Source organism: Chiroxiphia lanceolata, chromosome 5 (genome assembly GCF_009829145.1).
Source record: "Chiroxiphia lanceolata isolate bChiLan1 chromosome 5, bChiLan1.pri, whole genome shotgun sequence".
Lineage (NCBI taxonomy): Eukaryota > Metazoa > Chordata > Aves > Passeriformes > Pipridae > Chiroxiphia > Chiroxiphia lanceolata.
The window spans coordinates 20206433-20230233 of NC_045641.1; the positions used below are offsets into that span (position 1 = coordinate 20206433).

A 23801-nucleotide genomic window follows, 5' to 3' on the forward strand; every position below is an offset into this window, starting at 1 on the left:
CACCGAGCTGGGCTCGGGTGAGAGGGGCCGCTGAGCTGCTTCAGCTGGCCAGGGAGAGCAGCCTCAAAGAGGACGTGGCTCAATTCCCTGCCAGAAGGCCCCTGTCCCTCAGGGACGCTGAAGGTGCTTCGAAACCCGCTCCCGCAGAAACCCCAATAACCCGCGGCGGCCCCTCCGCGGGTACAGCGCCGATCGGCCGCCGGGAGCCGGGCGGACACGGGGCTGGAGCGGAGGGGCCGCCGCCGGAGGAGCCGCGCGGGGCGAGAGAGGGAGGAGGAACCGGCAGCTGGGAGCTGTAGTCCGCTGCCGCGGCTGCCCCGCGCCCGGGCAGACAGCAGGGACTACAGCGCCCAGGGTGCCCCGCGGCGGCCCCGCCCCGGCGCTGACTCCTGCAGCACGTTGTCCCGCGAACACGCCCCGCGCCCGCTCCGTCCGCAGCGCCCCGGCAGCGGCGGCCCCGCCGCCCGGCACGGCACGGCACGGCACGGCACGGCAGGTCAGCGGGGCCGGAGGCGGCGGGGCCGCGCTGAGGCCGAGCCCCACCGCGGCGGGTGCGCGGGGGGAGGGTGTGCCGCGGTTCTCCGCGTGCCCCGCGGGAGAGGAGCGGGGTGCGAGCGGTGCGGCCGCGTCCCCCCTGTGCGCCCCCCGGGCACGCGTCCGGCTCTGCTCGTCCAGCTGCCAGCCCGGCGGTGCCGCCAGGCAGCGCTCCCTCGGGCGGGGAGGTGGACGGGGAGCTCCCGCCGCTGAAAGCGCTCCCTGGGCCTGGCGGGAGAGTTGCGGGCGGCGCTCGGCGCCCCCGGGGAAGGGCGGCCGGGGCTGGTCCGGTGCTGCCCCGCCGGTGACCCCGCGGGCGGCGAGGCCGAGGGGCCTCCTGGGTGGGGGCGGCCTCTGGGCAGGCGGGCGGGCGAACTCCGCCTCGCAGCGGGCGGGCTGGGGCATTCGGCCCCGCTCCGGAGGGGAGGAGGAGGCTGGGAGGCCCCTGCCCGTCGCCTCTCGCCGGAGCCCCGCGGGGAGGCCCCCGCTGCTCTGCCGTGCCCTGCCCTGCCGGGACTTGTGGGGAAACGTGGCCCTTGCGGCCGTTTTGAGGTGTCGGGTTCGCACCTTCGTTACGGCCGTTCCCTGGGTTGGGGCGTCGCGGAGGTGGCAGCGTGATGTGGACAGAGCTCTCCGTGCTGCTGTTCCTGACCCAGGTGTTTGGGGATAAGGGCGTGGGTTTGTTGGGTTCTGACAGGGAGCTGCGGAAAAGCCGAGATTCAGTTTTTCTTTTTTCTTTTTTTTTTCTCTTCATTAAACAGTTTTGGCTTTCTCGGAATTCACCTCTGAAAATAGTTCTAATTAACCCAGGGCTCGAACGTAACTCGTGTCCCAGGCATAGCCTAGGCCTCTCTCTTGAGGAAAATACATGTTCTGATACAGGTATCCATACAACAGAGGTGTTTATGTTTTTGCTAGCTTTCAGGAAGAAGGAGAGTATTTTTCTTTGGTAAAACTTTGCAGAAGGTTGCAGCCGATGAGTTGGAAAAGCGAGAGGATGGGATAGGCTTTTACAAGTTAAATGCTGTTTTGCATATATGGTGACAATAGTAGTCCCAAGAAATATCGAAGGTGCCTGGAGTGACCTCAGTTTTCCCTTTTGTAGAGATATGTGTCTGTTCACCTACTGTTTAGCTCATTAATGCAGGTATTCCTTCTTGGAAAGCTAACAGATTAAAGCAAAAAAAAATTTTTAAAAACCCAGACCCAACAGATTTCAGGGGCTTCCCTTACACAGTAGGGGAAAAACACGTGTCCATTTAATTATCCTAAGCTAAATGAGTTTATTAATTGAAAATTCTGGGTTGTGGCTGTAGCATTGGTTTGCGTCCTGCTGTTTGTGGCTCTCAGTAGACTTTCAAGTTTCAGTAACTTGAATTGCTGATTGTAAATTTCAGTTATCACAGTGTTTGGCACTCTTGCATCTTAACTGTAGACTTTAGATATTAATTTGGTGGTGCTAGGAGAGTTAGATTTATTTTTCAGTTTATTCTTTCTACCATATGGTAAATATGATGAAACATTGCTGCTGCTGCCGCTACAGCTGTGAATAAAACACGTGGTATTGGCATATACTTGTTGGAGATTCATACCAGTGCTTTTTTTAAAATAATACTTTTTGGAAAGCATCTTCTTTTTCCTTTTTTTGCTACTCAGAAAAAGTGAAGAAAAAGATTTGGGGCAGCCTTTGAAAATGTTGAAATGAGAGCAGGCCAGAGATACGTGTGCTCCAGATTTAATGGGAGTGGTGCATAACTGTGTCTGTCTGAAGTGATATCACAGCATGAGCTTTGCCAGCCAGTACCAGTAGGAAAGAAGGATTCTGCAGCTCTCCTTCTTCTGTGAGGGAAAGTCCACACTGGTAGCAGTACTGGTTGTCTGTCATAAATTATTTAGTACAAAATCTCACCCATATATTTTCTTGATGAGGGTTGTTACTAGATTGGAAAGCTATTTGCAAATGCCTATGTGAATTGTTTCTGAAATCAGAAACAATTATTGAAGGTTTTTGTGAAGGACCACTCAAATTTGAGATATTATGAACTTATTAGTTAATACTGTCATTCTGTATTTGAACTTAAAACTTTTGCAGTGAATATTTATCTTCCTTCCTAAAAAAGGACTCAGGGGCATATAACTTTAATATTAACCATAATTTACATAATTTATAGATTTGTACAAAAACATGCATGCACTCAGAGACAAGTTGTCTTCCTTTACACTTCTTTTTCTAATTCAAAAAAAGTAGAGGAGCTGTTTTGTCCTTCTGTCTTCAGTTGACCTGGTCAGCAGTTTTGATCGAAATCACTGAGGGTTGCAGATACTTAGCACATCCACATGCAAGAATTTAAGTGTCCCGATGACACCCCATATCAGGCTGCAGGAGACACTACACTGGAGCTCTAGTTCATGTTTTCAAGTGGCTAAGCCCTACAGGCTGTCTGCAAAATAACCTTGTACAGGCAGTGCAACCTGATGAATGTGTGTTGAGAGGTCTGTGTCTCTGTGCAGGAAGGGTGTGCATGCTTGTGAGAAGGAGCAAGAACCTGCACCACAGCTGAACAACACCATGACTGCTGATGAAGTTGAAAAAAATCTCCAGTCACCTGCATGGTGCATCTGGAGATCCAGATCTTGTCTCACTAGGGCGCATGTCTGGTGTGTTGCACAGCTGGGAGCTGTCCTTCAGAAGGACAAGAATACAGCTCTAGTTACAGTGTAGGCCACAAAGAAGACCTGTGACTGAGGAACCCCTATCAGGAGTTGCTGGGGGATTTTCTCATTTCTTTGGACGGCAGCAGATAATCATGGAAATAGAGATAATCTTTTGAGAGAAGATTTTATTTTTTTTTTAAACACTGAACTTGTCAGGTAGAGGGTGCTTTATGTGTTAAATGAGTGGTGCAGCAGCTGGATGGACTTTGAAGCAAGATGGGTTTCCTGGTTAGTGTGAGTGTGTCTGTAGTACTGCAGGATTAGCACTATCCTGGGGCTCCTGTGTCTACAGGCTGGAATTTGCTTTCCTGGAGTTTTGTCTCTCTTAGGTCTGTCTTGAAACCTGACCCTCTTTCTTCAGTTCCCTGCCACAGTAGAGCTGTGTGTCTTTGCTTGTTGCCAGCACTTGGGCCCGTGTCATGTAACTTTTCAGCTTTGTGATCACCTAATGATTTTGAGAGTAGATCAGCTTGTTTCCAGCTATTGTTTGGTGACTAGAATGGAAGGGGCAGGCAAAAGAATACTACTGGTAAAATATTGTACTTGGCAATTGGGCAAAATTATTTTGTCCTACAGAATCCCAATTCTACCTTCATAAGGATTGCATTTAAAAGTGTTTGTAAGAAAAATGAGTGTCTGCCAGTACTCTTGAGACCCAGCTTCTGCATATCTCAACAGACAGCCATTGACATGTGAAATATCAGTGTGTATGTGGAATTTAAGACAAATTCTCCAAGTTTTGTGGACCACAGTCCAATATTTTCCAAGCCAATACTTAGTTGTCCATGGCAGAACTTCTTCACCTTTCTCCTTTGCTTGCTGCTTGTAGGTAGTGAGTAGAGTGGAAAACCTGCTTTTTGTAGAACTCCATAGAAACTACACGTGCAGCAGCTGTGCTCTTTTCCTTTTGTTCTGCATGAGAGTGTTTTGCAGAGGGTTTCCCAGAATCAGAAGTATCACTTGGTTCATAGCTTTAAATGGCCTGGAGGGAGGAGACGTACTGATATCTTAGTCCAGTCTGCTGATCACAGCGAAGTCTAATAAAATTATTTTGGTTCCAGATCTTCCCTGAAATCATATGATTCATATTGGAATACAATAGGAAAGTGATTTGGATTGATGTTCTAAAACTGTCAGTTTCTGAGTTGGGTCCAGACTTGGGCCAGTCATTGTGGTCTTTCTGTCCCACGTTTCTAAATTTAGCAATCTCTTTACAAACTCTTAAAACAGGAAGGATTTGGGCAAATGTTTGTTCTCAATTCTGCTGTGCATTAGCATCCTGATTCACCTCATACTTACTCATTTCATCAAGTAGCCATAGTCAGTGTAATAGCTTCTAAAACCCCAAAACATATGAGAATGCCTTCTTGTCTTTCACTGGTAAATGTGTTTTCTGTGCATTCAGTGTCCCAGGACAGATATTCTCATGTTCCAACACCTCCTTTCAAACAAAATTAGTGTAGTTGTCTGTGACTTTTATGTTTTAGCTTCTGAAGCATGCAAATGGATGTTGACTCCAGTGCGCAGGTACCTGAATTTAGGCTGCATATAGCTACACAGTTCATTTTGCAGGAACACTGATGCTCAGAGGGTAAAATTCTCTTTTGAAATTTGTGAACTTCTGAGTCATGAGAAACCAGAGCCATGCTCTACAACCATCTGTGATTACAGAACCAGTTGCTCAGTTGAGTTTCAAAGGCGTGGGTTGTGTCAAAGAGATAACGTGCAATATGTGGAGTAGGTCACCTTAGTGATAGTTTTGAAATACGTTCCAATTTCTGAATTTGTGGCTGTTGCATTAATTGGCAGTCAGGTTTCAGCTGATTCATCCTTCTGGGTTTGAGCAGTCTATCAACAGAGAAGACACCATTTGGAGCAGATGATTGTTTGTAAACATTTGTAAGTCTTCCCTGCATAAGTATGGAAAACACCTCATCAATCTTAAATCCTCTCCTTCCATTGCAGAGGATGGTGCTGAGACCTAAGTGGCTATCTTTTAATTTGGTTTTGCCTCTTACTAGGTTAAACGTTAAAAATGGAAGGTGCTTTGTTAGGCATTCCAGACAGCAAGTAATTAATGACTGCAACAGTTTGTCAGTGAGAGAAAAGTTGGGTCTGTATCTTCTGAATATGCCTCTTCTGTTTACATAAAGTACGTGGTCCTTTTAAAGGGTAGCAGCATTCAAATGAGATGTGCTTATGCAGTGCATAATATGAATCTGAAGTGTGCAGGCTATACCAGTATATACCAGGCTAAACCAAATATCCATTGCTAGTGAAACTGCAGGTTTAGAGGATGAAACACAGCACACTTACTGCTCATACATTTTTATTGCTGCATCTCATGCCAAGCTGATGGGAGCTGTGTTCTGACCAGGGATACTGGTGTTAGAGGGCTGGCACACGGGTCTGTTTGTGACGTAGTCTTTTGTGTGAGCGAGTGGCATATGTCCAGCTCAGGTCAGTTTTATCTCAGTTGTAGCATGACCTGTGTGAGGTGTGCTGTATTCTCTGTGGAAAACTCCCACTTAATTGTTCAACAGCTTGCTCCAAAATTCTGTCCTTAGCCTACCTCTCGCCTTTCCCACAGCAACTTTAGAGGAACAAGGATGAGTGGTGTTGATGTGTTCTGTGAGGAAGTGCTATCCTGCAGGGTGTGTGGGGATCTTAGAAGAAGGACCAATGAGTAATAACAAAGGAAAATTCAGATTGCAAAATTGAAATGCTTTGAAAGTTCCAGCAGCCTTCTAACTGCTCGTTTAGCTACCAGAGGTCGGGCTTGTTGTAGTAGTTTAGGCCTTCCTTGGTGACCAGTTTGTTACCAAGGAAGTGCCCAGATTACCCGGTATTCCCTACGATTTTTACATAAGCCAGGAGTATAAGAAGAAAGGAGGAGAGGTCTTCACTCTCTTTCCTTCCGACGGCTTTGGAGGTGCGGACTCCCTGCTGTTGAGTCTGCCGTGTTGGGGAGTGAGGCCTGGTAAGGCCTTGCTGACCTTGGGAGACGGAGGTTGCCGGCGGTCGTTCCAGAGTGACTTTCTGCTGTCCCAAGGAGAGTAGTAAGATATTCTTTTGCTAATTCTTTTAGTTGCTAGATCTTGGGCTATTGATCGTGTAGATTTTATTTTGGTTTTGTTCCTTTTTTTTCCTTCCCCCTTCCCTTTCCCTTTTCCCTTGGAGTCGTGCATGGTATTTCAACTGTACATAGCTGTATATATCATAAATACATTTATTTTCATATAAGTTTGACCGGTTTGGATTTTTCATAGTTTTTTTCCTTAGCACTGAGCTGGGGGTATTTTGGTGTTGGGTCTGGGACTTGGCGGGGAGCCAAGTAAAACTTAGACGCTTGTAGATCCATTTAAGCATTCATACACCTCAGTTCCTCATTTGTAAAACAGGGAAGTACATATAATCTTATCTCAGAGGCTACAGGATTAATACTTTGAGTACCAAGACATGTAGTTACCTTCTGCAATGCTTGTGAATATTGTAACTATCAAAAGCATTAATAGATGCATTTAGATTTGTTCGTCGGGGGATCAAACATAAAAATTGTTGCCTGTCCCTTTCAATAAAGGGTGAAACAAGTTGTGGTAGTTAGGTGGCTCCTAGTTTCTTTTCCAGCTATTCTGATACGTATGCAGCTCATAGGAAGTACAGAGCAATTATAAGATGACAGAGAACTTTATTTCCCTCTTGCAGCGTCAACATGTTGAGGAAAGCAAATGCTGCTTCTGAATTTCTTTATAGTTCAGCAGGAGAAAAACATTCAATAAAAATCTTCTTTTTAAAGAGTAGCTGACTAGGTTGTTTTATGGGTTGAAGCATGAGAGCTTTTTGAGAACTTTTTTATCGATTCAGTTGAATCACTGTCTGAAGAAAGCAAATTTAAACAACACAATAAAAGAAGAAATGCTGCCCTACTGTAGGATACCTTAATGAATTACCTGTCCATTCCCTGTGTTGTGCTTGAATTTTCTCACTGAACTACATCATTGAAATGAAACGGGAAAGAGTGTTTGTTCTTTTACTTGCCTTGCTAGAACCCCTGATTTGTGAGCGTTTGTACCTCTTGTGTTCTTGAGACTGCAAGCTAAGAGAGTTTCAGATACCTAAATATGCAGCTAGAACCGAAACACTCTGGTTAACTAAGACTACCAAGTATGAAAAATGAGCCAGTAGTTCATGAGCATATTTCACACGAAGAGGAAGCGCTGCTGAAGCTGTTTTATATTAGGAAAGCTGGAGAGCTGATGTGACATAAGCATGGCAGGGAGGTCTTTCTCACTTGATCAGCCTCTGCAGGATAAACGTTGCTAGAAGATGTTGAACTTGTTCTTTTGGGGGGAAGAGAATAAGGCCCATCTGCATGGGAAAAATACAGCTCTTCTTCAGCAGTGCTTTTGCTAGTGTGGAATGGCTGTCTTGTGTGTGTTGACACACAAGAAGACCTTGACAGGAAATAGGTGCCTCTCAGTAGAGATGAGTAATGGCTAAATTCTAGGCTTGCAGTTCTTTTGGTGGTCTCAAAAATTCCTTTTTGGTTGCCTAGGTGTCTTAAGAGACCATGTCTTTTTCACATCCATCACCCCCTGTAATCCTCAGTCATCTCTTTTTCCTGGAGGAGCAGTGCTGAGCATTGCACCTCTAAATGACTGTGAGACTCTTCCTTCCCTGCCAAGTCTGTTTAAAATTCACGTATGGGTTAGCAAGCACAGACAAATAAGTGCCTCGTTAGCTTCATCATTTCTTCAGGAAGTTAAACTTTCAGAAAAAAAGAAGAAAACACAGGTTGAGAAGTCAAGCTCTAAGAAATTTGGAAAGGCATGGATTTAAGTTGTTCAGATGTTTGCCAGGATTTGATCTGAATCAGCACCTTTTCTTGCTGTTGGACACGGTGGAAGGAAGTGCTTACAGATTCGTGTGCTTCTGTTTGTTATCTGTGTAACAGCAAGGTATGTTCAGTCTTCTCTCAGAGGTTTCAAGATTATATTTCAAGTATCAAGGCATACAGAAATCTTCTATGAATACATGGATGTACAGGGATAGTGTCTTTTCAATGTGGATGAGCTGGGTTGGCCTGGAGTCCAAGGTATTTGACTAATGCCCCAAATATGGGGGAACGGACTTTTGCCAGTGCTGCTGAGGAGGATACTGGCTAGCTGAGCAGCCAGACTTGTCTGTACTCTGGTGAATGCAGAAACAGGTCTTCTGCATGGAAAATTTCACCTCCAGTGGAACTTGAGCAGATCTGAGCACCTGAAAACAAGACCACAGAATGTCCTGGATTGGAAGGAATCTTAAAGGTCATCTAGTTCTGACCTCCCTGCTGTGGACAGGGACACCTGTCACTGGACCAGGTTGCTCAGACCTCCATCCAGCCTGGCCTTGAACATTTCCAGGGATGGGCCATCCACAACCTCTTTAGGCAACCTGTTCCAGAGCCTCACCACCCTCACAGTAAAGAATTTTTTTTCCTAATATCTAATCTAAACCTAATCTCTTTAAGTTTGAAGCCGTTCCCATTCCCCTTTGTCCTGTCACTATATGCTTTTGTAAAAAGTCATTCTCCATCTTTCTTGTAGGCCCTTTCAGGTACTTGAAGGCTGCAATTAGGTCACCTCAAAATCTTTTCCAGGATGAACAAATCCAATTCTCTCAGCCTTTCCTTGTAGGAGAGATGCTCTCTCCCTCTTAATCATCTTGGTGGCCTCTTCTGGACTTGCTCTGACAGGTCAATGTCCTTCCTGTGCTGGGGACTCTAGAGCTGGATGCATCAGTCCAGGCGGGGTCTCAACAGAGCAGAGCAGAGGGGCAGAATCCCATCCCTTGACCTGTTGCCCGCACTGCTTTTGATGCAGCCCAGGACACAATTGTCTTTCTGGGCTGTGACTGCACACTGTTGGGTCGTGTCCAGCCTCTCATCCACCAGCACCCCCTAGTCCTTCTCAGCAGTGCTACTCTCAGTCCCTTCATCCCCCAGCTTGTATTGATGCCAGGGCTTGTCCTGACCCAGGTGTAGCACCTTTTGCTTGGTCTTGTTAAACCTTATGAGATTCCTATGGGCCCACTTCTTGAGCTTGTCCTAGAAGAAAACAGTGGCAGACTCGCCTATTATTGTGGCTGCACAGCCTCTCATCTGGCCTTCAAGGTATTGTGCCATGGGTTCTCTGCAAGGCTGGAGCAGGGAACCACAGTGAACAAACAGCTTTGCTTTTTCCAAAGGTTGTACAGGTCAGTTGAAAAGCGGTGCTAGTTAGCATGAGTAAACTTCAAAGATATCTCACTTTTTCTCCCTGTGTCCCCCCTGCCAGTATCAGATACATAATTTAGTCAGTGGTGAGAATGGGATGAGATTTTCTAAAATGTCACTTGGTGGGAAAAAATACCACTCAGTGCTTCTTTATATAAGTCTGTTCTTTAACCAAAACTTGAAGTTTACTATTTTTAAGAGCACTCTGTAGATAAGAGACAAGTTTTCAAACACCAGAAGGCCTTAACCAAGCTTAGAACTTTAGGTTGTGCTTAGGGCCAGCTGATTCACTGGCAGAAAAACACTGTGGTATTTTGCACATAAACCAGTTGAGAACCAAGTCCAGAGCTGAGCATCAGAGTATTGGTATACCCTGGGTGATGATGTAGTTGGACAAGTATGTTCTCAGAGGGCATTTGGTTTCAGCATCTCTGCTTCATGCTGTCCCTCCAGTTTTGCTGTTGCAGTTGTTCCTACAGCTGTTTGGTTATCTGAGCTTAAAATGCCTTGGTAGCATAGGAGGGGGGGAAAGAAGGTTGTTCTTTAATCTGAATCTGCTCTTCAGTCTAGTTTAGCGCCTAAGTCAACAAGTAGTTAAACCAGTCTATTGGAGACGGGGCAGAATAAAAAACAGGCTCTGGGCTCACTTAAACTCACAAAGCCACCAGACTGTCTGGAGGGAGGAGCCCGTGGGTTGGTGTGTCCCATTCAGGTTGCAGGTCTCCTGGCAGGGGTTTCCTTCTGCTGTGCTTCTTTAGATTTGTGCACACCACATGTAAATTGTGGAAACACTGAAACAGAAGAGCAGCTCAGCTTCACCTGCCCTTTCAGCTTACTCTGACATCCAAGTTTCCTTGACCTGACTCCTTGGAAGATGGCAAGGCATGGTCCTGGTTTGAAAATTAAATTATGCAAAATTATGCAAAACCAGTGGAGTGCTTATGTTGCCTGTGCAGACTTCTGTCATTTCTTTGAATAGTTTGTTTTACTGAACCTCTTGGCACTGTTTGCAGTTTGTATTTTTATTTTAATGAGGTATTTGCCTCGCAGCTTGGGAACTGTGTCTTGTAGCTGTTGCCTGCTAGAGGTGTGGGGCTCTGTTGGGTTTCATGGGGCTTTTGCTCCAGGAACCATGCAGAAGCCAGGATCTTGACCACTCCACTTTTTTCTTGCCCAGCCTGCAGCTGTGATCTCCAGTTTGCCAGCTGACAGCTAGCAGTGGACAGCGCGAAGGCAGGAATTGCTGAAATCCCTCCGCGCGCACATGGAGGGAGTTGTGCCAGTGGTTGGAGTTACACTCACATACTTCACACTGCCCAGGCAAATGCTCTTTTAAAGAAACGTATTTTAAGCAAAGCTAGAAAGCAGAACAGCTGACTTGAAAGTAAAGGCTAGAAACCAGGATGCAAAGCACTAATCTGACTGCAGGAGACTGTTGTATTTGGGAAAGGGGGAGGCTTCCCATCACATTTGTGTGCTGAAATACACTGTCATATACAGATAGCCAGCTACCCAGCTTTCCTCCAACATCACCTGAGCATAGGGCAGGAGCCAAACTTGTCCCTCCACTCTTTAGAGCAAATGTGTTGTATGACTAAATTGGTCAGGACTGCTCTCCAGCCTAATGAAATAAAACACTGTTCACATATACTGTGAAACAAGTCAAAGGGAGATAACCCAAAATGTTGTAATAAAGAAGCAGCACTTTCTTTGAGCACTTCAATTTTAGCGGGATAGCAGTGAGAATAAGCAGAATGAGTGCTAGTCATGCATTCAGTGCCTTGTGCAATCCCCTTAGAGTACCACCCAAGTCAGAACATAGCACTCTCCAGCTTCAGGAAAAACTCTGGACTTTAAGGTTCCTTCTTTCATCCATACTGTTAAACTAAGACGTGGAAACCATTCACTAAGGGTTTGAAAACAAAATTTCCTGGGTTTTTCACACAGACACAATCTTACTGATGTTCTGACCCTGGCATATTTGTAAATATATGTGATCACATGATGCTGATCAAATAACAATGTGTGTGGCTCTAGTTGAATATTAAGATTGTGGCTGTTCTCCTATTCTGTGTAGTGGTGAAGTCCTAGAAATACAGACGATTCCTAAAATTTGCATAAAAACTGTCTTGGTGTAGTTTATTTGGACAAGACAGAACTATTTTGCTATTGCAAAAACCCTTTTGACAACTATATTGTATCTTCAATTACTTATGAACTGATCTGGAGGAAAAAGGCATTTTTAAGACAGTAAAAAAAGCAAATTCCAAGTTCCCATGAAATCCACCTGTGTTTATTAAGGTACTCTCAGTGTATGTGAAAACAGGACTGTGCTCTGGACTTAGAGCCACCTCAAGAACCATACTGAAACAGGCTAGTTCTACCCTACTGATGGGGGGGGATTGCTTTTGGTTTGTTTTTGTTGTTTGATGTGGTTATTTTAACAGCAGGAGAGTTGAGTAAGTGACGTTTGTGCTTCTTCAGTTTGCCACTTTTATTACTTCAACCTTTATTTGACACTGTAGAGGCACATTTACTTTTTTCTTCCCCCTTACAGTTTTTAAGCAAGTATTCTGGGTGATGCCATTAATTTTTAATTCTCTCTCATTACTTTTACTTCTTGCAGTTCTTGTGTGGTTGGTGAAAATAAGCCTCTGCTGCAGGGATGCAAGAGGAGCAACAGCCTGAGGTAGGGCTTGGAGACAAGTTTGTTTCTCAATATAATTGCAGGGAAGGTCAAGACTGAATCAGCCAGGTTCTTCCACTCATCCTTGGGCAAGTTCTGCAGAGTTGTAAGATTGAAAATACCAGCGTGAGACCCCTTTTAAAACAGGGAGATGGGGAGATGAGTGCTATTTTTAACCACATTTAGGTTCTTTTCCCACCAATTGCAAAAGCTAAATAGGGTATTTTGCATTAACCTACTTGCAAGTGGGGAATTGCAGAAAATAGCCTAACCTATGAGATTAAACATTTAGGAGGAAAAAATGTTTTGTGAGTAAATTAAAAAAATTGATTAGATACAAATCATCTCACTGTACATGGCTTAAGTTCCTTGCCACATTAAAGTGACGTGCTTTTTCTACCCTTCCTGTTCCTTCTCTTCTCCTTTCATATCCATACATCTCAAAACTTTTTTCTGATATAATAGGGAAAGTTCAGGAAATTTTTATCTGAGACATAAGAATGTCAGTTCTTTTGTCCTGTTAATTAATTTAAAAAAAGAACAACAGACTCCTCATGCGGTGGCTTAGTGCTTTTCTCTCTGCAGTGTTGTGATCCTACGATGACAAAGCCAGCATAAGTGAGAGAATTAATTCCATATGTTACAGATGGATAAATTTTTCCAAAATATTTCTGTGACTAGAGTTAACGTATGCAAGCAATAGAGTCAAACCATATGTTGTGATCAAAAGCTGAGCTGGTGTTAAATTGGATTTGTGAATGTAATTGCAGTTTGCAGTGTAATTGCAGTTTGCAGTTGTCAATGAACAGACTTTTGCTTTGTAATGAAAGGATGATCTGTTGGTGTGAGTATTTTAAACTTTGCACTGTAAAGCTGTTCTACTTTTTGAGTTTGCTCCATGAAACGTATCATAAATTTTTTCTTGCATTCAGTGGGGCCACAGTAAGACACCCAGGCTTTATTTCCTGGAAATTCCTGTTTGGCATAATGGAATGCAAGAAGAAAATAATTACTCTTGTTGAAAGCTCTTAACAATTGGATGTGCTTTGTACAGTCTTGCTTTAAATCTTACCAAGTTAAGTACAAAGTAAATCAAGCAGTCATTTTAGCTAAAAGGCTGGCATCCTTCAGGAGTGCTTGGCTGCCTGCTTGCTGACTCATTAATTCTGCCTTTCACTTGGAAAGTACTTGAATAATGATGGATTTGCATCCAGTCTCTAACTTTTTGACTCAACGTTGTTCAGGAATTCCAAATTCTCCAAATAATCGTTTTGATTAAATTTTGAATTAATGTAGGTGCCTAAAGATAATTTATGGTTTAGCTTTCCCTTATTCTTAAGTCTCTTTTCTGCACTAACTCTGCCTCTCTGGCTTGGATGACACTGGCTGAATGACTAGGATTGATTGGATTCTATGCACGGGTTTTAAAACTTGCCTGTTAATTAAAAATAAAAAAGGTTTTTGTTAGCCAAAGACTCGCATCATGTACTTCTAGTGATAATACGTAAGAGTCAGTCTTAGGGAATCTTTTCAGTTACCTTCTGATCCTTTAGAGGGCAAAACTATGCAGATGCTGTGTTTCTTTTTGACTTTGATTTCTAATATATATCTATAAAGTCATCATGCACATAAACTTTATAAGGTTGGGTGTGCATTTTGTGTAATTGCCTTACACTCGTTCCAACAAATAAAATACCTGGCCTGACTCTTCTGGAATGGATGTATTTAGTCTTGTGAGTGCTGATTAACTTTCAGACTCCTGACAGACTAATGCTGACTGGTAGTTGAGTTAAATGGTATTAAAATAATCAGTACACATTTTAGTTTCCAACACAGAAAATGCTATAGTAGTGTTATAGATAAATTTGTTCTTTTTATTTAGAATCCAATTTATTTTAAAGCTCCACATCAGGTATAAGTACTATCTTGTAAAATAGGCATGAAGTAGTTTTTAATATGTTTGTTCTCATACTTATGCAACTGGGAAAATTAGTTGTAAAACCACAGATGTTTTGACTTGTGACACTGCTTAAATTATTTACTTGCTTAAATATTATATGTAGGTTCAAATTGAACAAGCTCACAAAGGGAAAGATGTATTAAAACATTTCATTATAATTTCCAGCCTCCTTTTGAATTTGTTTCATACAGGCTGCTGCAGATCCAATGTCCTCCTCTGATGCACCAGAAGATGGCCCAAAGGAAACGTCCAGTGTATCGCAGAATATCTGTATGTTTCTGGTTTGACTGGGGAGGGTGTATCACGTTGGAAGTGTATTAAACTAAATGTCCTTAACTTTTCCTTACCTAATACGGACGTGGCTGTTAGCACAAAGGGAGCTGTGAATAAGGTCACATCCGACTTAATCTGTTCATGATTTGTTTCAAGGCCCGGTTGTGTAAATCAAATTTAGAAAGAGTAATGACATATCGATTGTCAGTTTGCTGATCCCATACTTTAAAAAGAAAGTAAATATTTTAAGATTTAATACATACACTCAGATACTGTTTTGAGCTCAGTCATTGCTTACTAAGCCACTGATGCATAAGTATGGTTTGCTTCAGCAGTCTGGCATCTAGTGATTCAATGTTGATCAGTTGTCCCAAATGGAATGCGTTGCCCATGCTAGCATGATAATGTTTTGATAAGAAGGCCAATCCTGCAGGATGTAAGAACAGAAGTATTCCAACCAAAACTGTCCTGCGAAGCCAAGGAAGTGTATCGATCCTCCCCTGTCATTGGTAAGGATCAAATAAGGGCAGGCATTTCTTTCTCTGGAGGAGAAAACAAAGGCTTCTTAGGATTTGCTGTATGTATATTGATATACTGTTGTGATATTAATGTATACAGTGCTCATTTATATCAATAGGAACATTCAGATTGTGCTTTCTGGCAAATAATAGGCTCTGAACCACCTTAGGGCAAATTAGTAACAGCAAAATTACTATAATGCTGAAGTTGCTGAATAATCTCCAGGGATGTCAGCTTTCATGGGAGCAAACAGAGCCTTGACTAAAGCTATGGGAAATATATTCAGACATAAAGAAGCAGATTAATTTATATTACTTTTTTCTCCAGATATAGAAGTTGGTTTAATAAAAACCATTGCTGTTCCTGGGAATGTTTTCCTTGATTATGTCCTTAAATTATAACATCTAGTACTGCACCGTTACAGCAGTTTTTCTTCACATGAAACATTATTCAGTCCAGTTCTGAGCATATATATGAGGGGAAGGCTTGAAAAATAAATACAGGTTACATCCTTTAAGAGTTACCGAACATGTAGAAACTGCTTTCAGCTGGGGGAATCTGAACCATAAATATCTTTAGGCTAGGAGAGTATTTGGGGCAAGTATGTGCACGCGTCCCCATTTATCATATTCTCCCTTAGACGTCCACTTTTGACCATTGTGGGAGGCAGGATATTTGCTTAGGTGGATTTTGTTTGATCTACCATGGCTGTTTTTATTATTAGGTGACTGAGAGTGCTACAAATGCAACAGCTCTACCTCTTCTTCCTTTTTCAGTCGTTTTCCCTACTTTCTCCTTAGCATCACCATCTGCTTTGGCAGCAACATTGTCTTAGCTCAGACAGTACTGATTGCAACACACCATGTTCTTGGGTATTGACTATGAAGTCATAGGCTGCTGAAATTCTGACTGAGAAGGATGTTGAAAGGTTGCTTTTGTTTTGGGTGAGGTTTTTTTAATTTGGGGGGCTTTTTGTTTGTTTGTTTGTTTGTTTTATTTGGGTGGAGGTTTTTTGGTTTGGTTTGGTTTTGTTGGTTTTTTGGCTTTTTTTACGTAAAGTCTTATAAGTATTTGTGGGACAGATCTGGGGCCAGAACCACACAGTTAAACCAGATTCATTAAACGAATGTATGGTAGGAGGCTAATTTATCTACATCTTTGACATCTTGCCTGCAAACTGTTCACTAACCTTTTTTTTTTTCCCCTGGGATTATGATCCTATTCCAGGCTTCTGGAGACCACTTGAGACCTCTGCTAACTTGTACAGCAGCTTGCCAGAGAAAGAGAGTTGGTTGGAAACAAAACTCTGCTTTCCTGCTTGATACTTTTTTTTCTAAGATGCATTACAGCTCTAAGATACTCATTCAAAGTGACTATATTTTCCAGTGATGTAGAGTTGAAGCTTCTCTATCTCAGTTAATGAGGCTATCTGGCATTTAACAAGCAACAAGTGACAGAACTGATAGATCCTCCTATTTTCCATATGGCAGGCTTGACATAGATGGGCTAAAGTCACCTTGTACCGTTTTGATCTTAAATAGTTTGTTGAAACTAGGGAAAAATGATCGGTTTCCTGACCTAACTACCTCTTGAGGTTTAATTTTTAATTGTGTACTGATCTCTGGTGTGTTAATCACGGAAAAGGCTAAGGTTGGTACTATAGGTATCCTGTGTGTGCCAATATGTGCAGTTGACTGCCAGCACAGTCACACCAGTGTACATGTGTTGCTATCTTTTATATAGATAAAAATCCCAAAAGGGGACAATTTTGTTTTAGAATTTAAAAAATGTTCTTTTTTTTTTTCCGAATTTAGTGTATACCTTTTCTAAGTATTCTTTGCTTCTCTATCCACCTCACCTGCCACACAGCTTCTCTCTTTCCCTTACTGAACTGCGTGGACAACCTGTCCCAGTGTCCACAGGGTAGGAAACCTGGACTGAGACCCATGCTTGGAGGCAGCCTCTCCAGTGATGGCACTCTCAATGATGTAGCCTCAGAATTGAATGTAAGATTACAGTGGTAAATCAATGGCCTTTTAGCTCTGCTCTGCTGTTTAGTGGCGACATTTTTATTTTCTGTTTTACTTACCTGCACTTTATATCATGTGGGCTTTTCTTTTGTTTTTCTTTACACTTATAGCTGATGCAGATGCATTTAAAATTCTCCTGGAGATGAAGTTGAAGAAGAGGCAGAAAAAGCCTGCTTTACCAAGCACTGTGACTGAGCTTGACACTGAGGATGGTTCTAAAGTGTATGTGGTTGGAACAGCTCACTTCAGTGACAGCAGCAAAAAGGATGTAGTAAAGGTAAATGCTAAGTGTGAGTCCTTCAGCAGCATGTTTATAATGTTGTCAACTTAGCATTAAGTAGAATAAAATGTAACTCTCTGACTTGGTTCTGTACTGTAACCTTCAGGCTCTGTTTTTTCTAGTTGACTGTTGAAAGGCTAACAGCACTGTGGGATGAGAGGCAGACATGTATAGTAATAATTTTTGATGCAATACATTGCTCTCCCATCTCAAATATTTTTATTTGTCCTTAAAAAAAGAAATGCTGATACAGTGTCAGTGTTGCAAGTTGAAATCTCTCTAGTGAAACTTATGTTGCCTGTATAATACTTGGCTGTAAAACCATGCTGTCCCAAACTTGGATCCAGAATGGTGCAAGTAGGAACAATTTCATACTGTACCTCATGTGAAATCTGCAGTTCAGAGTGGCTTTATTATCCAGGAGCTAGAGGGGGAGGAATCTTGTGCCAGAATCATCAACCATGGTTCTTACTCAGATTGCAAATAATCACAGAGTATGGTCAAATTAATTTTGTGAATGTGAAAAGTTTAACATCAAGTGTTTCTTTCCTGCTCCCCTCCCCAGCACAATGTGTTCTTCATCTTCCTGTCCCACAGCATCCAGGAACTAAGGCAGTTTGCTTCCTTAATATTTTTCTCAATACATAGCTATTTGGAGAACTCTTATTTACTATTCCACTGTTTTTTTAATTGAAAATGATTGTTGGAATGTGCTTTTTAAGTCCCTTTTCTCTTTAAAGTATTGATATTGGCTGCATTTCCGTTTATTCCTTTCTAAAGCAGTGTAAATAAATTCATTTTTTTCAGACAATACAAGAAGTGCAGCCTGATGTAGTTGTGGTGGAACTATGCCAGTACAGAGTTTCTATGTTAAAGATGGATGAAAAGACATTACTAAAAGAAGCCAAAGAAATAAATTTGGAAAAACTTCAACAAGCTATAAAGCAGGTATGATTCCTACAGTGAAAATTAAAGGCTTATGTTAAGAGCAATTTGTCAAGTTGCAACCAAAACCAGTGTTCCCACCAGCTGGGAACCTAATATTGTCGACCTAAGTGAGAATACTGTTACAGTGGCAAAGTTAGGTTTGGGTATTTTCTTTTTTCTAAGCATCAAGGACTTTGTTTCACAACATCGTTTTGGCAGGTCGTTTCATAGGATCATTTGGGCAGTTGTTGACCTTGGCAGGGATCCTACTGTATTTAACAGCTGCTCCATTTGCAGGACACAAGTTTAACTTTGCAATTATTATTCCTGCAATCTGCATCTATATCACAGCTATTTAAGGAGCACTTAATTTTGGTATTGTCTGTTTAGCTGCATTCCTTCTTCATCCTAGTGTGTTGCTCTTTAATTCCTATCCACTTGTCTTTTGAGTAGTTTGTAATTGACAGTAGATCCTGAGGGAGGTTTTTGAAAAATCTGGGCTGAAAAGTGTGGGATTCCATTCAAATTGTAACTACCCTGGCAGCTTGACATTGACATGTCTGGCATGTATTTGCAGAATAAGTGTTGTCCTGTGTTTTTTCACTTTCACTCAATTAGCTTGTATTTAAATTAATTTTAAGTTAGGCTCAGTGAAACACCACAAAGTTGACTTAAAAATGACAGGACACTTGAGTCCGGTTGGTTGAAGAAGTTCATAGATTGTTATTTTGGGTGTGTGGTAATTGTATATTGGAATTGTTTTATTGATGTAATTGGGGAATTTCCAGGACTGCACCCCCAATAGAAATATAATCTGCAGAAGCACTTGCAGTGGCTTGGGGCTGGTTATATGTGTGTGCACACGGTGTTTCAGAGCAGGCTTTCTGACTCAGAGTTAGGCAATAATGCATCGTTCCTGTTTTCTTTATTTATGCCCTATCAAAGGAAAGAACATTGTAAAACACTTGCATATTGCATGAATTGCTGCATTCATCTGTTATTTTAGGTAAGGTGGATTATTCTGATGCATGTAGCCAAAAAATGCATGTTCACAACCACCAGAGCAGCATAGCTGAGGATCTTCTGACCTTGTAAACAGGCACAGAAGTTGTTTTTTTTTAATGTCAAAGCTAAATGCAACAATTCTTGCTGTGCTTCTCTGTTAAGAAGAAAAGGACAATGAAAATAAAACACCAGACTTTTTTTTTCTCCGTGATGTAAATTCATGCTGGCAGCTTTGTAATTACCTCTTCCTACCAGTTCTTGAAGTGATCTTGTGTGCAGACAGTAGGAGATACAGACTCTATTGGCTTCAAAGCCAGACAACAATACAAGGATCCCTCCTATTGTTACAGCTCAATCTTAGTTTCCTTTGTCACCAGGGTTAATGCAAATAATACAAATTGGACATTGGGCCTTTTAAAGAACATATTTCTCTATTGATAGTCTCAATTAAAAAAAAAAACCAACAACCTTTTCCCTTTGATTCACTAGCAGCATGGGTTATACAGGGAAAACCAGGAAGAACAGTCCAACTGTCTCATTCAAAAGACTTTGTTTTTCTCTCATAAGAATCAAAACAGTTGGTAAGTTGCTTAGTTATGCTTTAGTTGCCTCCTCACATTGAAATGTGCATTCATTCAGGCCCAAAAGCTGCACTGAAAGTCAAAACAGCTGCAACTTTCATCCTGAGTTAGGGAATTAGGAAAAAAACTAAACAAACTGTCTTTTTGTAATCACTTACATAAATATGAAGCAGCAAAATTGCATTTCACTGCTCTTAACTGAAGATGGAAACTGAGCAGAATGTTAACATGAAACAAACATACTTGCAGTGGATCATTGGCATCCACAGTTTATCAAGCTATTGCTGCTAGTTAAAACCAGATTTCCTTTAGCCCCTCCTTGAATTTCAAAACCGTTACAGTTGTTTGCAGAGAACTACTCGTTCGCTTTCCATTAAGGAAAGCAACACCAAGCAAACTGGTATTTGGCTCAAATGTGGATAACTTGAAGTTGCACAGTAACACTTGGCTTGAACCTAACTGGTAAGACAGGTTTTGTCTTATCTTCTCCCCTGGCTTCCTGGTTCCGCTATCCCTCCTGTGTCCGTACAGTGGCCCTGTGTTAGTCTGAACAGGGCTTGTTTTTCAGCTGCATCATCTCCCTGTGGTTTAAGGTTGCTAGTCCTGGCACAGAGGAGGAGTTGAGAAACCTTGTTCTGGGGCAGAAGAGAAAGTGAGCTAGTGACAGAAGAATCTTAGTTTAACCTTTTCTTTTTGTTTGAAGTTACCTTGTGGAGCAATATATTGTAATGTTGATTTTCATAATGCTTCTGACTAGTGAAAAAAGCTCATTTTGCACTTTGTTATATAGACCTCCATGTTTAGGTAACCCACAGTATTGTCCTGTTAAATAAAATGGATATAATATGAATCGGTAGGTGATGGGAACATCCATATGGACAGGAGCAGACTGCTATTCACTTACTACCTTCACTAGTGTTTTAAAGTCTAACCTCCATTGCACTTGCAGCAGTAGGAAAACAAGTTCCAGGCTCAGGGTGTCCAGGCTGTTATGGCTTCTTCCATGGGAATTAGGGGTTTTAAAAGAATTCTGGATGAAATTATAGATGGTTTGTTTTTGCAGTTGGTGCTGGATCTGTGACTTCTTATGTGGTCAGAGAGTACCTCCAGGACCTCCTCCATAGGCTGCATTCCCATACATAGTATAAATGTTCCTGTGCTGAGTCCAGTGGAAGATTTATGTTCTTCAGAAGCCCTCTGGCAGCTGCCAATAGCAGATGTGTGGGGAAAGGCCTTGAAACCTGCAGCTGTACTTTGCCGGGATATTCCTCCCTCTTCCTGTCCTTTTCACTGTCTCCATGCTAGTCATGGTGTCCAGCAGTGTATCTTCCTCAGTCATCTTTTTGTAAGCCTCATGAGTATTTAATGTCTTTAATCTCATATGTTTTGTCTTTCTCTGCACATTTTCTAGTTGAAGTATCTTGCTTTCAAGACAGGAGTCTGCCCAGGGTTGTACAGCAGCACATTCATGTTTCCATAATGTTCCTTTCCTGATAATCCCTCTTACTCTTCTTGTTTTCTGACTGCTGTTCAACATTGGGCTGATAAAACTGGTGTTTTGCTTTCTCTTTCCTGTGTGCTAATAGCTTTGCATCCTTCTGCCTGTGCACTTAAATTTCTGTATACTTGTGCATTGCTTTGTGTTTATGGCTGTTGCATCTCACCTACAAAATTATTGCCATCCACTCAGGATTTAATTTTCTTTTGTGTTCAACTTTCCTTTATCTGACACTGAATAATCTGGTATTGATAACAACCTCCTTTACTGTTTAGCTCTCATCATTTTTTGTACATTTTGCTCTTTATCCCCCAGCAGTATCTGGCTGGCCAGTTATTGCTGGTTGCTGCTACATAGGGCTGCTTGTCAGCTTTTATCTCCTTGATGCTAAACAAATACAGCAGGCACTGAGTTTCATGCAGGTTAAGAGCACAGACAACTCAGACACACTTCATGGATGCATCCCTCTGTTAGCCAGTAGGATGAATCTTCTGTCACAGTGTAAAAATGCAACTTCAGGTGCACCAATCCTGAAGGGGAGATCAACTAGTAAATAACCTCAGGCTGCATTATCCTTTTTTTTTTTTTTTTTGTGGACATCTGCTCTGAACTTCTGAAAATCCTTCTTCCCTGGGCGCTTTTAGCTTGATTTAGCTTGATTGCCTTCTTTTTTCCTCAGCCCCCCCGGGAGCCCAGCACCTGACTTTCTGCCATGGTTGCTAGTTTGTAGTATGATAAAGCAGATAATCAGTTTTCTTTGAAAATAGCCCCTCTCTTTTCCAGTTCTGGTCCTCAGTGACTCGAGTCCATTTAACTGCAGAAACTGCCTACAGCCTTTGGAGAGGTCACACAAGCATTAAATCTGGCACGGGGTGGGTCATTTGAGCAAGGAATGAAGACCAGAACCTTTCTCTGATAACTTCCAGCAGCTACATTAACTCAGGCTGTCCTGTGCAGCCTCATCTTCAGTTGCATGAAACTGGTGATGTCGCAGGAAATAAACCTTCGGTGAGAGAAGGGGCAGTGCCTCTTTTGGTAGCATTATGGGCTGATGCCACATTGGAGGGGCTGTGTAACCAGGGTGCAGGTTACGTTTTGGGACTCATCCACTGAGTTTTAGGTTGTCCTCTGGTTGAGGACAACCAGAGCTGGACAGAAGGGACATCTCTGAATGGGTGTTTTTTGATTGTTTTTTGTAAAAGGTCAGGGAAGAAAAATTTTGCATAAATATACATAGGGGAATTTTTTTTTTCTTTTTAAAAATAATAGTTTTGATTTTAAGTCTCTGTTCAAAAAAGTAGTAGAGAACTTTCAATCTGCTTGTGGGAGTTAGTCATACTCAGAACTGTAAGGTCTCTTCTAAGGTCTTATATGCCAAAGTCATGCACTGCAATTTCTTGTACAATGCTAGATTCTCTGTTTCTGCATCTGTTAACCTAACCAGTCCTCAGTCTAGTGTTTTCCAGGATTATGGATGTGTCTGTGATTAGCCCACTGGATATTCACTTCACTGTCTGTATGACATGGTGTTCACTGTGCATTCAATGGAATATACTCTTGTGATCCCTTTATTTTTTTGTATCCAGAAAAGTTATTCAGATAGTTTCTTCAAGCAGGCAGAGTAAATATAGACTGAATTAAGTCTGGCTGTCCTCCTTTCTTTTCTTAACTCTGCCATACATTTTTGTTGAAGGTGAGAATACTTTGGCTGCACAGTGAGGTAAACTGATAAAAACTGAAATATGAACTGTATTGATCAGTGAATTGGCTCCAAAGATAGCTTCAGTGCTGCTTCTTCATAAAAATAATGATTTTTTTTCATTACTGTGAATAGTGCATTCTTAGAAATCCACACAGCTTATTGATTTATTTTTTTTGTTTTTCTTCCTCTTCTGCCAGAATGGAGTCATGTCTGGATTGATGCAAATGCTGCTTCTGAAGGTTTCTGCTCACATCACAGAACAGCTGGGAATGGCCCCAGGAGGAGAATTCAGGGAGGCTTTCAAAGAGGTGTGAACTTGAAATGGCTTTTCTGAGGTCAGATTACTGGCCTTTTGCTCTCAGAGTTGAACTAACTAAAATAATTTTGTCACTAACTCGAAAGAGCACTCTGGCCATAGCTCTGCTGAAGCCAATGAAATAGTAAGAATCATTTTCAGCTTCGAAGTGTACTCGAAGGCACAAAAGTTTGTAGCCATAAGTGGTATGAAAGCAACTCCAAAAAGACTTCAAACAATAAGGGTTTTTCTTGATGATATTTCTGATGGCACTTGTTTTCATTAATAATTTAGTTCCTTTAAAGTAATTGTTTTTGAATTCTGAGTCTTGATCGTGGTCCCACCGTTGGTGGTGTCAGGATTTCAGGCTGTGAAAACCAGCTCTAAAGTATTAATGAGATCTAACACATTAATCCGGAAAGATTGGGGAAGTGAAATATCTGACTGGTCTGTTACTCCTATCTGGTCTTCTAACGTTCCCTTTTGTACTACTGCCATCTGTGATACATGGAATTAAATAGTAGCTATGTATCACACTAA

The 23801-nt window shown here is 42.1% G+C and overlaps 1 protein-coding gene across 5 annotated transcripts in view; it reads left to right on the forward strand.

Moving 5' to 3' along the window:
* Positions 1 to 440: 440 nt before the first annotated feature.
* TRABD (TraB domain containing) overlaps positions 441 to 23801 on the forward strand; it is a 31465-nt gene continuing 8104 nt past the window's right edge. Inside the window, exons 1-6 of one of the 5 annotated variants that reach the window (XM_032687218.1) lie at positions 441 to 496; positions 12132 to 12194; positions 14343 to 14421; positions 17084 to 17250; positions 18061 to 18201; positions 23164 to 23274. In XM_032687218.1, the coding sequence (XP_032543109.1) occupies positions 12171 to 12194; positions 14343 to 14421; positions 17084 to 17250; positions 18061 to 18201; positions 23164 to 23274 (522 nt within the window). In that variant the 5' untranslated portion in view covers positions 441 to 496; positions 12132 to 12170. The other 4 variants (XM_032687217.1, XM_032687216.1, XM_032687222.1 and 1 more) reach the window with 4 other exon arrangements.